Source organism: Sturnus vulgaris, chromosome 7 (assembly GCF_052056855.1).
Source record: "Sturnus vulgaris isolate bStuVul1 chromosome 7, bStuVul1.hap1, whole genome shotgun sequence".
In the NCBI taxonomy this organism is placed as follows: domain Eukaryota; kingdom Metazoa; phylum Chordata; class Aves; order Passeriformes; family Sturnidae; genus Sturnus; species Sturnus vulgaris.
The window spans coordinates 3,619,779-3,636,437 of record NC_142249.1 but is presented as its reverse complement, the minus strand read 5'-3'; the positions used below and the strand labels follow the sequence as shown (position 1 = coordinate 3,636,437).

The window sequence follows — 16,659 nt, the reverse complement described above, 5'->3', positions numbered from 1 at the left end:
CTCCAAGTACCCTGCTGCAAACTGGCTCTGGATCAACCCAGTGACTTTCTCCCCATGGACAAAGGGGAAAACTTCGATTTTCAGATCAGAGGAGGACAATTGAGAAAAAAAATATAAAAATATCCCAATTGCAGCTCCAACCCCCTTGTGCAGAGGAAGTAAAACTGAAAGGAAGTGTCAAAATGCCCATCCCATGACTTATTTCAGAAATATTTTTAACACAGCCAAAGAAAAACAACAGCAGAAACCAGGTATCCTCCTCTTCTTCCTCCTCCCTTTGCTCTCCTCACCCTCGCTGCTTTATCCCGTTCTTCATTTTCCCTTGGAGAAAGAATGTGCGGGGCCAGGGCTGGACAAGCCTCCCTGTGCCCAGCAGAGGACACTCTGGGATCATAAGCAGGCAGGAGCAGGGAAAAGGCCAACCTTGCCACCAAGCCAGCCCAGGTGAGTGGCTGGAACTCCACAGGCACTTGTTTATCCCCCCCGTGCTCCAGGAATACTGGACACTGCTGCCAGGAGAGGATTTCCACAGCCGGTTGGGAGCCAAAGCACTTGAAAGGAGCTGGATCATCAACACATCTCGGACCCCCAAATCTTCCCTGCGGGAGGGTTAATCAGGGGATGATGTCCCCTCTTATTGCCCCTTAATTGGGGGCCACACAGAGCCAAAAAACAGGTCAAAGCCTCCAGCCCAGCTTCCCTTGGTGGGAGACAGAGAAATCCACAGCCGAGTCTAAAGTGCCAATGCTGAGACTGGGGCACTTCCCAAAAGGGGAAACTGAGGCAGGGCCAAGCATTGCTCCTCCCCCCAAGCTCCCCAGAGCCTCAGGCATTGCAGCCGGAGCTTCTCCAGCAAATCCCTCAAATCTCTGGGAAAAGGCAGCAGCCAAAATATCCTCACTGCCCTTGGAGAACAGGGGTACAAACGTCTCCCAACTCAGCAGCTTCGCCCTCAGAGCTGGTGATTTCTGCTCCCACCCAGGGACCTTTTGAGTGTTCATCTTATTTTTCCCTGGATTTTAACATCCAGCAAGTCTGGGAAAGAAACAGTGCTGCTTCCCAGCTCTTCTGGACTGCTCAGACTCGCCCCTGCTGCAAAATATGACCACGAAGCTCCTTGGTTTTGGGATGGGGTGTCCTGGGGGACACAGCAGCCCTGGCTCTGGGGGGAGGATGCAGCCAGCATCTCTTCCTGCTTCCCACCAGCCAGACCACGGGAAATGACAGGAATTGCTGGCATTTTTCTGTAGCCACAGGCTTTCTCAGCCTCAGCCCAGTCCTCAGGGGCAACAGCAAGGTTTTTCCACTGCCACGGGAGCTCCGGGTGGATCCTCAACCTCCCCAGTGTGGGGGTCCATGAAGACCCCTGGCCCACAAGGATACACCAGGGTGTCCAAGCCCTGTCCAGGCTGGCCTTGGACATTTCCAAGGATCTGGGGGCAGCCACAGCTTCCCTCATCACCCTCAGAGGGAAGAGCTTCTTCCTAACATTCCATCTAAACCTATGCTCTGTCAGCTGAAAGCCATTCCCCCTTAGAAATATGTCCTTATAAATAAATATCTTGGTTATTCACAGGCACAGGAACATTCCCTCTTCCTTACCTGTGCAGGGCTCCACCCACACGTGGGTCCCTTGCCCTGGACACTCTCACTTGGATGCTCACACTCAGACCTGCAATTAATCATTTAATTATTTTTTTTAATAATCTACCTTCTGGGTGGCTTTGTAAAAAGTAAATACTTACTGTTGCTGGTACCCAGCCATGACTCCGGTTTGGGAAGGCTTTTCCCACTGTGGAAAATCATGGAAGCACAACATGACAAGATGTGGAGTGCATCCCACTTCCCTGAGGAGTGTGGATGAGAGAAACCAACCTGCCAGGAGCAGCACCAGCCTCATTTAACGAAAAACACCCAAACTCACCCCAAACCCACATCCATCCACCAAAAAAAAAAAAAAAAAAAAAGGGACTTCGGGATTTTAGCTGTGATGGTCCAGCCTGGGAAGAAGTGCAGGGATAATGCTGTGGGAACACCCATGGGCAGTGATCCAGAACACGCCTTGGCCCCTGCACCATCCCCCAGTTATCCCTGCAGCATTCCCCAGAGGGTCCCATCCCATCCCTGGCACTGCCTGAGGGTGACAGGGAGCTGGCACCAGCAAGCCCAGGCACTTCTAGCCGGAGCAGCCACAGAGCCCTCGGATTAATTATCACCTGTAGAGGTGTTTTTAGGAGTTATTTATATGATGAAACCTGAGGAAAAGGGTTGCCAAAGTGTCTGACACAAAGGGCAGGACAGACTCTCCCTCTGCAGGAGGGAGCATCAATTCCCTTTCTTTTATGGAAGGATGAAAGGTCTCCTGTGCCAGATCTGATTGCTTAGGGTGATAAAAGCAAGTCATGGAGCAAATCCCAAATCCCCCCAGCCAGTTCCTGCCTGGCTTACTGAACCTGTCCTCAAAAACCAGCCTGGATAAAAGGAGCAGATGTCTTTCCAGGAATGCTACCAGCATGGATTATCGATGGGGGGAGAGAGACACGGTTCCTGCTTTCCTGCTTCACTGGATGGCCCTGTGTGGGTCAGTCCCAGGGACTCGATTTGTGCTGGATGATGCCACATCCATGATGAGGCTGGAAGCTTTATTTAATGCTGGGTTGGGGGGAATCAAAGCAGGGCAGGAGCCCACATTTATAACCCAGAGGCTGCAGCCGGGCTGCTGGGGCCATCCTTGGGGGATGGGTTGGTCCCAACCCCTTGGAGATGATCTCAGCTGAGCAGGAGGGTGATTCAGGGCTGGGATGACTCAGGGAGGGGCAGGGGGAGGAAGGGGAAACCACAACCAGCGACACTCCCAACATCCCAACACCGAGTGAGGCTGTTGAACAGTAAAAAAATTACACATTCCTCCTCCCAGCCAGAGCCCTCTTCCTTTTCACTTGGACATCAGGGTCCTTCCACCCCAAATCCAGCAATCAGCCACCCCTTGGGAAAAACAGACTTTTACATCCTTCTTTTCCCCCCTTCATTATAATGTTTATTTAAAAGCCCAAAGGTGCCATTTGTTGCTCAGAAGCCCCTGAACTCCAGCAATGGATTAAACCTGCTGAGCTGTGAAGAGGAGAGCCCCAGGGGATGCTTTGGGTAAAACCTGTTACCAAAAAAAAAAAAAAAAAAGCTTTTGAAATGAGGCTTGAACTTGGCATGGGAGTTGCATTTCCTGGGATGATCATCATCTCTCTTAATTTCCAGCCATTCAAGCCTCATTTTTTTTTTTGTGAGGGATCAGGCCTGATTAAGTCACCTCAGGCTATTAAGGCGAAAAAAACTAAGGATCCAGCAAACAATGAAACCTAAACCTGGAACTGGGTGTGCTCTGAAGGCCAGCAAATCCCAACACCCAGGGCAGGATTCCAGGGAACCCATTGTGATCCTCACTGAAGGCGTTTCTACCACGGTTTTCCACAAAACAAACCATCCAGCCTCCACCTGGCACGGGAATATGGCCCCCAGAGGAGGTTGGATGGAGTTGGTGACAAAAGAAAAACCTGAGCAAGACTTGGGAGCAGCCCTGCTCCTCTGAGCACTCACAACCAGCTCCTGACGTGTCCTGTTAATCCACAACAGGCTTCTAGTGAAGAGCTGGGAAGGAAAGAAATCCAATGGTTTTCAGCAGGGATTCCTAGGGATGGAAACAAAGACCCGGCGAGCTGCAGGGTCTTTCATCACAGGCTCCAGATTTCCCTGCAAACCACGTTTGTGCAGAGACCCCGATAACCACGGGGTGACTTTCCTCTCCCCTCCCCTCCTGACACCTCTCCCTCAGCCTTTTGGGGCTGGATGAGCCCACAGAAGGTGATCCCTCACCTGTGATGGCTGAAGCAGAGGACAAAATGCTGCGGGGATGCATTTGCAAGGTGACCCACGCTGAAGCACTTTGCTCCCTGAGGAATAAAAAGCTGAATCCTTTCTTTCCTTGAAGCTGAAATATTCCAGGCAGCAGGGAAGAAGCCAAGGGGGAACTCTCCAGATCATCTGTCTGGGGTCCCTATTTCCCTGAGCAGGGTGTCCATGGTGGGACATCACCTGTGTCCACCCCACAGAGCTGGGGCAGGGCAGGAGGGGGCTGAGAGCCCCAGCACAAACCAGAATATTTCCCTTCCCTTGGGATCTGACCTCCACTGGGATTGGGAGCCCCACAACAGCCTTGGCTAAACACATGGGTGCTTCCTCCAGCCAGAAAACAACCAGGAAAACTCTGTGCCAGAACAAATCCTGCAACTTGTCTCACTTCAGGAAGGTCCCTACCTAGAGCTTGAGCACAAGCAGCAGTTTGGAAGGTGAGGTCGTTTCCAACCACTTTTCCCCTGGAGAAAGGGGGATGGAAAGGCTGAAGGGAGGAAATGAGATTGAGGAGCACTGGCTCTGGGTGTTGGCACAGCAGAAACCCCTCTAAATTAATCCCACTCTGCTTTGGGAAGAAGAGACAACAGTAGATGACATCTAGCAGGGAGCACTGGAGAGTAACAGCTTTAATTGGAATTTCTCTTTCTCAAAAACTCCTTTTTCTTTCAAAAAAGGACAATTTACAAGAAGAACAAAAACCAGATGCTGCAAAATGGTGCCAGTGCAAAGCCCAGACAGATTTTTAAGAGAAGGCCTTGACATTTAGTTCAGAAGTCACCTGGGGGACACATTCCCAGCCCCAGCATGAGAGGAAGGACTGGATTTCAGACCAAAAATGGGGAGAAAATAGTGCAGCCTCACCCCACAGGCCCCCAAACGTGCTGGCCGTGGTCCCAAGGGTCTGGGGAGGGCACAGGATGGTTTGAGGCAGCCAAGGTGGGTGTTCAGAGTCCCTGAGGCAGATGGAAAAACCAAGGCGGGGGGGTAAAAAACAAAAAGCTGGGATTATTCATGGGTCAGGAGGCTCAGACTCCTGCCCTCACCTGCTGCTGCTACTCTTCCAGTACAGACTTCTGCAGAGCTCTGGAGCCTGCCAGGAGAAGGGGGAAAGCCCAGATTGGAGTAAAACCCCAGATTTGGGTGAAACCCCAGGGGAAAGGCATCCTGCTGCCTGCACCTAGAGATCACCCTCACTGCAACGGGGATTTTAGCTCTTGCATGGAAAAATGAGTGCCTGAGGGGAAAGGGAAAGGGGCTGGGGCTGCTGACAGATCCCCTGTGCTATGGGGAAACCCCTTAAAGCCCCTCAGGAGAAATTTAAGGTGCTACTGTGGAGGGTGATTGCCTCTGGGGATAGAATTCTGGGAAGAGGAAAAGACACCATTCCCTCCACCAGATGCCTTTCTTATTCTTTTTCTTTCGTTGTTTTTTTTTTTTAATTAACCTGAAAAGCAAAAAATCGTCCTTTAAGAACCTTTACACATCCTCTGGTAGCAGCTTTTCACTAAAAGGAGCCTTTGCACTTAAAATAATCTTTGTGTGCAAAAATATTTCCCTCCCAGGTGAAATATTTGAAAGCTGGGGAGCAGAGGAGGAAAGGAAGTCATTAAAAAAACTCGGATTTAAAAGGAACAGGAGAAAAATAATACCGGCACTGGGTGACACAAATATTGCAGTTTTTGGCACCAGGTTTATAGCAAAGATTATTTACAAGTTACACAGGATTTGAGGAGTCTTGAAGAATTAGAAATCAATGGCAAAGAGCACCTGGAACATCCCCAGTGAGCTCAAATTTCAAATTAGGAGGAAGAGTCCCTTTTTTCCTTTTTTTTTTTGTTGTTGTTGTTGTGTTTGGTTTTTTGGGTTTTTTGCCTGTAGAGGGATTATCTGGATAGCAACAATTCCCTCCCTCTTTTCTGGCCTCTTCCCCAGAGCAGGAGCACCTGGGGAGTTTGATTCCCTCTCACCATCTCCCTGATCCATCTCCTGAGGTCTCTGGCGAGCAGCAAACCTCCAGCTGCTTCTTCCACAGGTGTCCTGCACCACATCCAGGTGGGAAAAAAAACCAGGAACAGTCAACTCCCTGGCCACAGACAAGAAAATCCATGTCTGCAGACATATGAAAATAACCCAAAAATCAACCAAAATGCTCACAGGGCCTGTGAATAAAACAAAACCATTAAAAGAAAAAGGGGTTTTTAGGTGCAAGGTGCTGCTTGGGCGGAACACATCCCAAATCTGGGGACAGCCCAAGTTCCAGTGGTGCTCTAGGGCACATCTGGTAGCCCAAAATCTGCCTGTGGTTGGGGGAAAGGGCATTTACTGTGCTTCTTCTCAAAATATGTATTTACAGTCCTCATATTTATCTCAAACCCCATCACTTCAAAGAAGCTTCTGCAACCTAAACCCAGCCACAGCTTCCCCACCCCTCTCCAAAGTGGTTACAACTCTTACTGCTCGTTACAAAAATTAGACTTTTATTTGTAAATGCCTAGAAAACGTGATCTCTTTTGGGATCCCTCCCCACCCCTTGCCCTCTTGAAAGGTTCTTTTTCTGTAAGAAATAGTTTAACTGGATGAAAAGCCATCCTCCCCTTCCAGATGAATTCCCATCCAGGTGAGATATCTCCTGCTGATTTACAGTCCTGGTGGAGAACTTGCAAACTTTGGCCTCTTCAAACCCAGAGGAGAGCAACCTCCACTTCTTCTCTTCAAAGTCAACTGCTTAAGAAAGGGAGGCAAGGGGAAAAGCACAGGAAAAAAAAAAAATTCTCAGCCGAAGAGAAGTTGGACAAACAGGGGCTAGATGGCAAAATCCTCGTGGTCCTGGGGGCTGAAGGCAGCTGCCCTCAGCATGTCCAAGGAGTTGACGAGGATCAGGGTGCCTGTGAGGTGCTTCCAGCGCTTGGTGATGGGGTTCTTCATCTTGTCCAGCCCCGTGTGCAGCTCCTGGATGACGTCCCTGTAGCTGTCCCCCATCTGGCTGCTCCAGGTGAGCAGGAAGTCGTACGCCGGCTTCCACATGGCCTGGGGACAGGGGGGGACAGGGATCAGAGCTCAGCCAGCATCCCAGAGCAAGCACATTCCCAGAAAAGCAGCCCCTCCCCAACACCCTCGGATCCCTGTGATCCTCCAAGAAGAGCGCGGCTCCAGGGGGATCTCCAGAGAAAACATGGAATTCATTGTTCGGCTTGGAAAGGCCCTTAAGGCCATTGGGCCCAACCACTGACCAGGTATTGGAGCCCTGGGAACTGGGAATTTTGAACTTTCTGTGCTGACAGGCACTGACCCCCCAAGGAAAGCACTGCTTGTGACCTGAGGCCGTGCAGAAGGCTCCCAAAACTAAGTGACAGAAATGGGATCTCGGCTCTGTAGTTTGAATAGAAGTGTGTAATACCACATGGTGGGAAATCTGGAATTTAAAGTCTTAGAATATAGCAATATATAGAAAGCAAGATGGAGGTTTTAGGGTGGAGGTTTTAGGGTGGAGGCTTTGTCTTTCTTCTTCATGGGTCTAGGTGGTACTTCTGTGACTGGATAGAAAAATCCACATTGCGGGTCACAGGTGATTAGTTATTGGGTTAAAAGTAAAAATAATTTAGGTGGTTTGTTCTTAATTGGACCATTTAGCCTTAAAAGGCCTTGGAGAGAGAGAGCCAGTAGCCATTTTTTAGTTTGCTATCTAGAAGTGCTGCAGCACTCACTGTAACATAGATAAAGAATTAACAAACATCCGAGTCCGAGCAAGAAATCCCCTCTCTCTCGTGCACCCAATCCCGACCCTGGCAAGGAGAAAAAGAAGACAAAACGCAATAACCAGGCGGGCCCGGCCGTGCTGGGCCCAAACTCGAGCTTGGCTCAGTGCTGGCGGCCTTTTCCAGCCGGGAAGAAGGCCGGGATGCGGCGCTCACCTCGCTGTCCAGCGCGCCAGCCTTGTCGCGGTGCGGCGCCTCGTAGGCGTCCATCTGCTGCCTGGACACCTTGGCCAGCTTCTCGGCCAGCTCCCGCCAGCGCTGGGCCACCTCCACGGCCGTGGTCAGCAGCACAAAGTCCTGGATCAGCCGCACCACCAGCCCCTGGCAGTCCATCTTCAGCAGCGCCTGCAGGACACGGCGGGGGAAAAGCAAAGCAGGGAGTCAAGGATGGGGAACTCCCAGCGGGAGCATCCCAAAAATCCTCCTGACTCCTCTCTGGAGACGGCTGGGGGAATTAGGCCACCGAGCTTGGCAACAGAATGATCTCATTAATTGTACAAAACGCTCTGGGATGGGGTTTGCAGCCTCATTCTCCAGGCATCCCCTCCTGAGGTGTCCAGGCACCACCTTAAGCAGTTTAAAGCATCCCAGGGGCTGAGGACAACAGATGCTTCTAATCAAGAGAATTAATCCAGACTCCATCCCAGAGCTGCAGGATCCATCAGAGCAGTGGTCAAGGGACAACCAGGACATTTTGGGATGGGACCTGGATATCAGCCCTGTGAGAGGGTGGACTGGGGTAAGACCAGGTGAAGACTCTGACGCTGCATCGCTCAGAGGATGGGATGCTCTTCCTCTTCTCCTCCTCTTCCTGCATCATTCATTGTCCTAAAAGCCGAGATTTTCCACAAATGGTTTTGAAGTGGAAAGAGCAACTGCATCAGTCCAGGTTTTCTAGGTAGGAATGAAAAAAGTCCAGGCAAAAAAGGATGCAGCAGGCTTAGCTCCTGCCTTGAAGTGTCAAATCACATAAAAATCCCCTCAGTGTGGGATGAAGTTGCAGTAGGGAGAACCCCAGCGCAGCCCTGGAAAAGGAAGGGTTTAGTGGCAGTGTCCAGTCTCATAGGATGGGATCTGACTGCCAGGATCATCATCCCACTCCCCAGGGCTCCCACAGCCTCTGCCAGAGCCTCTGGACCACAAGAGTCCCAGCAGCAGCAACCCCAGACTTTGGGCAAATCCCACCCTGGAAATCAGGAGGGGGATTGATGTTATTAAAAATGGAAATCAAGCAAACAAACCTCACCCACCCCTTCACAGCAGCATGGGGACGGTTCTTTCAGAAATGATAAGGTGGCCAGAATCTACCTCAGTCCTGCATCCTCTCCCGACACAGGGGTCTGGGCAAACCCAGGTTTGGCTCTGGGGCAAAGAAGGGTTAAATCCTCCCACTGGAGATTGAGATTGCACGGGGGGACAGTTGGGGGAGGGAAGATGGGAACATCTGAAACCACTCCAGCGATTTGCAAAGCAAATGAGTGTTGATTTCCCCCTTATCTGCTCCCAGCTCCGAGCTGAGCTGGGTTCTAATCACAGCTGCAGCCCAGCACGTGCCTGCTCCTCTGGAGTGCTGACACTGCTTCCTGTGGGAGCCAGGGAGGCCATAAACCCCCTTGTTCAACAAGCAGGGAAAATCCATGCAAAAGAGCGCTTGCTTGCCTTTGCAAAAGGACGTTCAGAAATGTTTAGACTTCAGGCACCTGCGCCAGAACCGCCTCCTCTCCTGCAGCCCATGGATCCAGCTCCCTCTCTGCACTTAAAATAACCTTCCTGTGCAAAAATATTTCCCTCCCAGGTGAAATAGCTGAGAGCCGGGGAGCAGAAGGAGGAACGGAAGTTGTCAAAAAAACTCGGATTTAAAAGGAACAGGAGAAAAATAATACAGGCACCGAGTGACACAAATATTGAGGGATCCAAGCACCTTCTCTGCAGGCAAGGGATCCGGGGGGTCCTAAGGAAGGGGCAGGCTGAACATCCTCAAACCTGCCTTCTCCAGGCAGCTGGATCTCAAGGCCAGGCACAACCTGGCATTTGGGAGAGCGGGGTGAAGGAGCCGGGAGTGCTGCAGGGCTGGGAAGGATGGAGCTGCAGGAGATGGATTCTCCCGCTCCTTCTGCTGCTCCGGGTGAATAACAAAACAGCAGCGAGGAAAACACCCGGGAGGCCACCTCATCAAGAACTGCAAAGTCACCCAAAACCAGGACTCTGGGAGAGATGGATCGCTCCGGAGCGCTGCACTGAAACCACCTGCCGTGCCCTGGCAGCTCCAGTGCCAGGGGCAGAGGTGACAGGACACAGGGACAGCACCAGAGCCAGGTGGGAATGGGGTGCAAGGCATCACAGAGGTGGCAGACAGAGGGGGAATATTACTGGAAATGGGCGAGACACTGGGATCAGCTCAGCAGGCTTAATCCTCCAGTGGGATTATGCCACAAGTTTTTCCTTCCTCTTCCCCTGCCCTGGACAAGCCTCCCAGGATAGCTGGGTCCACTCACTGCGTCCCCATCCCTCATCACCCAGGTGTGACCTGGCCTGTGCCGTGCCAGAGCCCTTGGAACTATTTATTATTTATTCCTCTGGGAGCAGCTGGGAACCGGCTCCTCCAGCAAAGAGGGTGTTTGATATTCAAATCCCAGTTCAAAGCAGAAACACCTCATCTTAAAATGCATCCAGGAGAGGCTGAATTTACATCCCAGCTTTGAAATGCAGAATCCCATTTCCTCATGAAGGAAAGCAGCATTGTGGAGGAAAACAGCTCCCCACTGGGACTTCCTCAAACACGGGGGATAAAGTCCCCAAGGAGACCATGAGATGCCACAGGGTGAGAGGATGCTCGTGCACGTGCTCCTGGCTCATCATCCTCTCCAGGACACAGGTCAGGTTTTGACCCAAAAAAGTTGGCTCCTTACAAATGTTCCCCAAAATAATCCTTGCTTAGCCATCAAACATCTCTTTTGCTCACTGTTCTGGCTGTCACCACCTCCAGAATCATCTCGCACATTTAAAATACACTCTCTCAGCCCTAAATACTGATTTGTTTCCTTTCACCTCATACAGTCATGCACTGCCTCCACGGGGTAATTCCCTTGGACATGATGAATCTCAGCATGCTGAGGGTGGTGAGGCCCTGGCGCAGGTTGCTCAGAGATGTGGCATCACATCCTTGAAGTGTCCAAGGCCAGGCTGGATTCATTGGATGGGGGGCTTGGAGCAACCTGGGATAGTGGAAGGTGTCCCTGCCCACGGCAGGGGTGGAAAGGGATGGGCTTTCAGGTCCCTTCCAACCACAAGCAGAAACTCTTGGCAGGAGACAGGCAGCACATTGGATACCTGGATACCGGGAATCAGGGCAAACAAAACAATGGGAGAGGAAAAAAATATCCCAAGCTCATCTCCTGTGTGACCTTTACAAGCAGTCTGGAGAAGAACAAGCTCATAGTTTCCTCTGCACAGCTCCCTGCTGCCGTGCCAGGGGCCATTCCCAGCAGACCCGTGTTTTTCCCAACAGCAGTGTCTGCTGGAAGGATGATAAACGAGAGTCTCTCATTTAGCCAGAGAGGGAGAAATGCTGTGTCTCAGGGCAGGTCTAAACCCACGGGACAGGCAGCAGGGGCAATGAAATCTTCTTGAACCCATGCCCAGCTTTTTTATCCAAGCCATCCATGTGCTGCCTGCTTCTGACAGGCAGAGAGGAGGGAGGGAGAGCTTTCCCTCTCTGCTGAGCAATTCCCGAGCCACATCCCCCCGAGTTACCTTCACACTCCAGTGCTAGTGCCTGATTAGAAAAAGAGTAATTAAAGGCAGATTACTGATTAACCAGTCGTCACAGCCAGGCTTTTCCTTGCTTGGCTGCTGGTGCACGACTCTGCCACTGGCGTTTTGTGTACTCAACACCGATAAACCTGCTCCTGCTTTTCCCTTCCCAGTCCTTTTGGGGGGAGACAAGCAACTTTCAGCTGAAACGGCCACACTGGTGCTTAGTGCAGCTGGTTCTTCTTGCCAGAAAGCCAGTCCATTTGTTACAAATAAAATCAGATTCAAACACAATAAAATCCATTACTGCTCCATTGCCATCCCCTGAAACATCATTATTCTCTTCTTTCAACGGGCTCAATCTAATTTCTCCATAGGCTAAGGAGGATTTGACGGCAGTCAGGGGTTTGGAAGCAGCATCATGTTCCACCAAGAAAGGAGCTCATCCTTTATCCACAGGCTCAGCCTCACAGAGAGCAGGATTAGAGAAACAGGGAGAATAAAACCTGCCCTGGGACTCTGCTCTCCAGGCAGCCACAGGGGAGCAGGATGTTTTCCTGCAGCTCCCAGTCCTCCCCTTGAGCCAGCAGCTCCCTGAGCCTTATCTTTCCCTTCGTCTCCCCAGTGAGGATTCTCCATGACCTACAGACTGTCTGGGATCCCTGGAAACAATGGGGACAGATAAAAGCAGCACCTACGGGCTTTGCAAGAAGGTAAAGCAAACAGCACAAAGCTCCCGAAGCATCCAGCAAGAGCAGCACTGATTTCATCTCAACATTCACCGAGCCTGGTGATTACAGGAACAAACCCTCCCTTGGGGGAAACACGGGGGCCAGAGGGGGGGGATTTCCCAATTCTGGATGAGGAATGGGTCACCTGTTGGCCAGGAGAACCCTGCAACAGAAGCAGTGCTGAAAGCTGAAAGGTCAAAGCTAAAGTGTCACCCCACAGGCCCCAAAGTGGTACCTGGGCACAGGGAACTCTCCAGACAACATTTCCATGAGTAACAATGGATTCCATACTCCTTCCACTCAATCCTTAAATTTCCTTCTTTTCCCTAAAAGGAGTGTGGGAACTAAACTCCCTCATTCAGCTCCAGTCCCCTTTTGCCATAATTTCATTTTGCCAAGCAAGGCTGCTGCTATTCCTTAATCCAATTGACATTTTAAACCATGCTGTTCTCCTCAACTCCGTTATCCTGCTCCTGTGGGAGGGTGGGGAATGGGAGAGAGCTGCAAATCTCTTCCAGACATTTTGCCCTGTATTTTCTTTGGCTCGCCTCCTATGAAATGCTAGAAATGATTGTGGAGATGAAATTTCGTGAGGGATTTACTTGCTAACGGCATCCTAGAAATACTGGCAGGCAGTGCTCCTCCCAAATTCCTTTCAGGACAAAGAGCAAGCCATGTATTTCCATTTGCAATGTATGAAACACCCCAGCTCAGAGGTGCCCTTGGATTAGCCACCACGCAAAAAAAAAAAAAAGCTCCCCATCCCTGAAAGTGTTCCAGACCAAGCTGGACAGGGCTTGGAGCGACTGGGGACAGTGGAAGGAGTCCCTGCCCATGGCAGGGGGTGGGACTGGATGAGCTTTGAGGTTTCTTCCAAGCCCAGCCATTGTGCGATTCTGGAATTCCAAGTACCTCAGCGCATTGCTCGTTATTGCCGTGATCCTGCTAAACCGAGTGCCCACCAACCACGGGGCTGGACTCCCACCTGGCAGTGCCCAGCAGCCTTCAAAGGACCTTCAAGACAGACTTCACTCTCCAAAGGCTGAATTAAGGAACTGCCACCTCCCCAGATCCCTCTACAGAGCCAGGAACGAAGCCCCGCTCCGCCAGACCTCAGACTCACCGTCATCAGCTCCTTCTGGAAGGATTTCCTCTCCTTGTTCTCCACGCTGTTGCAGTCTTCCTTCAGCTTCTCCAGGACGGAGGCCACCCGCTCCGGCTCGCTGTCCAGCTCCGCCCGGCAGAAAAACGTCAGCGGCAAGTTCAGGTAGCCCAGGGCGTCAGCGAAGGAGCGCCAGCTGCTGAGGTTCTCCATCAGCAGAGTCCTCACCGAGGCGTAGATGTAGGTCAGGAACTTGCAGGGCCTCAGGATCTGCTCCAGCAGCAGGCTGGTGGTGAGATCCGGCCCGGAGAAGTAGCTGGGCTTGACCTTCCCGACCACCAGCACGTTTTTGGTGTGCACAAGGCCGATTTTCCCCTGGTAGTAGCCGATGTACCACTCCTTGGTCCACAGCTGGCCTTTCAACCTGATCTTCTCCTCACTGAGGAGGGCTATGACATCTCCCTTCTTGTACTCCAGCAGATAGTGGTTCTTGCTCTGCCTCACCACCGTCTTCAGCAGCTTCCCGTACTTGAGGCTCAGCACCGGCCGGTCCTGAAAAACCGGGTACTTGGCGGTGGCAGCCAGAGGGGAGAGGATGATCTTCCCCACCTCGTTCTTCTTGAGGAACCGCCTCTGCCCCGTGGGTTTGATGGCGCTCTTCGGAGGCGGCTGCGGCGTCTGGACGCAGAACTGGGTCAGAATGGCATCCTGGTCGTCCTTGACTTGTATCCTCAGCGTGAAGTCTGAGAGCTCGTTGGGGTCATGGGAGGCGATGGGGAAGATGAGGCGGCTGACCTTGCCCAGCTTCATCTGGAAGCCCCGGACGATCTTGGCTTGCTCACTGGCCTTCACCTCGTAGTTGGTCATGTTGGAGAACATGCAGAGCTTGAGGTCCTGGGGCCGAGACAGGGCAAACTGGTGCTTCCCCCAGAGCTGGAGGGCGACGGGAGCCGGGCTGTGGGACTGCCTGGTGACCTCGTTGACCAGCAGGGTCTTGGGCGCGCACTCGTGGCCGAACATGGCCACCACGGTCTTGAAGGAAGGGTGGATGTGCTTGGGGCCGTAGACGCCCACCGTGATCTTCTTGCTGATGTAATCCCACACGGTGTAAGGGTAGAGGATGTTCTGGCCCTGCGCCACGGCCGCCACGTACATGCAGGGCTCCAGGTTCTCCAGCTGCACCTGGATCGTGTCCCCGTAGGAATAGCTCAGCTGCATGGGCGTGTAGGGGCCCTCCTTCATGTCGCTGCGCAGGCACTGCAGCCCCACCAGGCTCTTGCTCACGATGTCGCTCTTGACCTCCGCCGACACCTTCATCTCCAGGATGATGAAGGTCTTCACCTCCATGTTGCTGAGCTTGATCTGCAGGACGGGGCTGATGGTGCTGCACTTGTCGCTGTTCAGCTCCAGCGGCGGGTCCAGCATGGCCTTCATGGAGATCTGCTGCGTCTCCCCGGGGCACACGTGGCCCTCGGGCACGTGGATGCTGATGTTGGTGTCCGGCAGCTGCACGGCCCCGCCGGAGCTGTCCAGCTTGCACACGATGTTGGTCTCCACCGGCTGCGTCTGACCCCAGCCAGGATTTTGGCCAAGCAAATCCAAGTCATGGCAAGACCGAGCCAGCTTCCTGTGGTTCAGCCACGCTGTCCTAAAATCCTCCCTGCTCTGGAACTGCTCGGGGGTGGGAGACTTCAAACCGCTGAAGAAACCCGATGATGCCGGCGCATCCGACTTGGCCTGGAGGACGGACAGCTCGGACAAGCTGTAGGAGCGTTTACTTCGGAAGAAAGGGTTGTCCCTTCTCACGGGCTGGTCCACATCCAGCCTGTTCGTGGAGGGAAGCTCGTCAAAAAGGTTCCCCAGGCTGCTGTTGGCAGCCAAACTGGGAAGAGCCGAAGTGGGAGCCCCCGTGTCGAAGAGCAACAAATCCACGGCGACGCTGGAGTCGGACTCTTTGTCCGAGCCGGGCGCTGCTTGCAAATTCCCGTTCAGGAACGGGTTGGTCTGCGCTCCGTTCAGGAAGGGGTTGTTGTGGAAGGATTTGGCAGAGTTTCTCTTCACATCAGTCCATTCCCCGAGCAGGTCCAGCTCCTTGGCGCCCTCGTCGGGGCTCTCCAGCAGATTGTCGATCACCCCGCTGTCCGTGAGGGAGGAGTTGCGGTGGCTCACGGGCTGCACGTAGGAGGACGGGATGTAGCCCATCTCAGTGGTGTTGTGGGCGTACCACCACTCCCCTCCCGACGTGTCCAGCACATACAGGTGGTCCCCCTTGGAGAACTTCAAGGTGGTGAAATTTGTGGGGCAGTAATCCTTGATTGCCACGACTTCCTTCGCGTTCCCGAAGGATGTGGGATTGTCCACCAGCAAGGCACTGGGAGAAGGCACTGCAGAGGCAAGGAGGAGACAGCACTGTGAGAGATGCACAGCAGAGTCACCAATGACTAGGAATCCTTTATTCCAGGTCACCCCTCCAGGCTGTTTTAAGTCTTGGGAGCACCGAATCATTAAAGTTGGAAAAGACCTTCAAGACCATCGAGTCCAACCATTAGCCCAGCACGGCCAGGTCCACCACTAAGCCACGTCCCCAGGTGCCACATCTATGTGTTTTCTGAACACTTCCAGGTCCACTAATTCCCTGGGCCAACCTCTCAAGCCTGCAGGTATTTTTCTCCATAAAATTTTTTTCAAGAAAACTCTACTATTTCTGGTACATTCACCCCTCTCTTCCCTGAAGGGTTCATCCAAACCCAAGATAACTCTCCCTACAGGCTAAAAGCCCTCTTGCTCTGCTCTAACCCCTCTCCTGCACATGCCCAGAGAAGCTGTGGCTGCCCCTGAATCCCTGGAAGTGTTCCAGGCCAGGTTGGATGGGGCTTGGAGTAGCCTGGGCTAGTGGAAGGTGTCCCTGCTTTCAGGTCCCTCCCAAGTGAAACCATTCTGTGGTTCTAAAGGTTACCCAGTTTGAACCCTCAGAGAATCCCAGCACCTCCCTCCCACACTGCTGCTCTGGTCCTAGCAGCATCTCCAGCCTCCCTTGCAGAAGTGCCAGTGGAAGAGTTTCCTGCCAGGGGATCCCAATTTACATCCAGGCTGGGTTGAGCCTACGCTGCCACCCTACTTCTTGACTTTGCTCTCATTTTCAGGACGTGTTTCCGTAAAAAGAGCTAAAAACAAGCTGCAGATGATGTTCCATCAATGGATGAATGTGTGCTGTCTCCCTAGACAGACTGAAGAAAACAAGGAAAGCTGGATTTTCACCAGCAGGGAGCTGCAAGGGAACTGGGACAGCACCTGCTTCAACAGGCTCGAGAGCACTCTGGGAGGAAAAGGGAGTTTAGAAAACACAGGAAGCCCTTAAAATCCCAGAGACAAAGGGATGGGACCTCAGGCTGCACATCCCTGCAGCCACCAC

General features: G+C 52.4%; 1 protein-coding gene across 6 annotated transcripts in view; it reads right to left on the bottom strand.

Annotated features, from left to right (window-relative positions):
• Nucleotides 1-6,366: 6,366 nt before the first annotated feature.
• The window catches only part of SH3BP4 (SH3 domain binding protein 4), a 32,870-nt gene continuing 22,577 nt past the window's right edge, over nucleotides 6,367-16,659 (bottom strand). For 5 of the 6 annotated variants that reach the window (XM_088167546.1, XM_014893135.2, XM_088167544.1 and 2 more), the window contains 3 exons: nucleotides 13,269-15,631; nucleotides 7,818-8,006; nucleotides 6,367-6,933 (listed from right to left, as the gene is read on the bottom strand). In XM_088167546.1, coding sequence (XP_088023672.1) covers nucleotides 6,709-6,933; nucleotides 7,818-8,006; nucleotides 13,269-15,631 — 2,777 coding nt within the window. In that variant the 3' untranslated portion in view covers nucleotides 6,367-6,708. The other variant, XM_088167547.1, reaches the window with a different exon arrangement.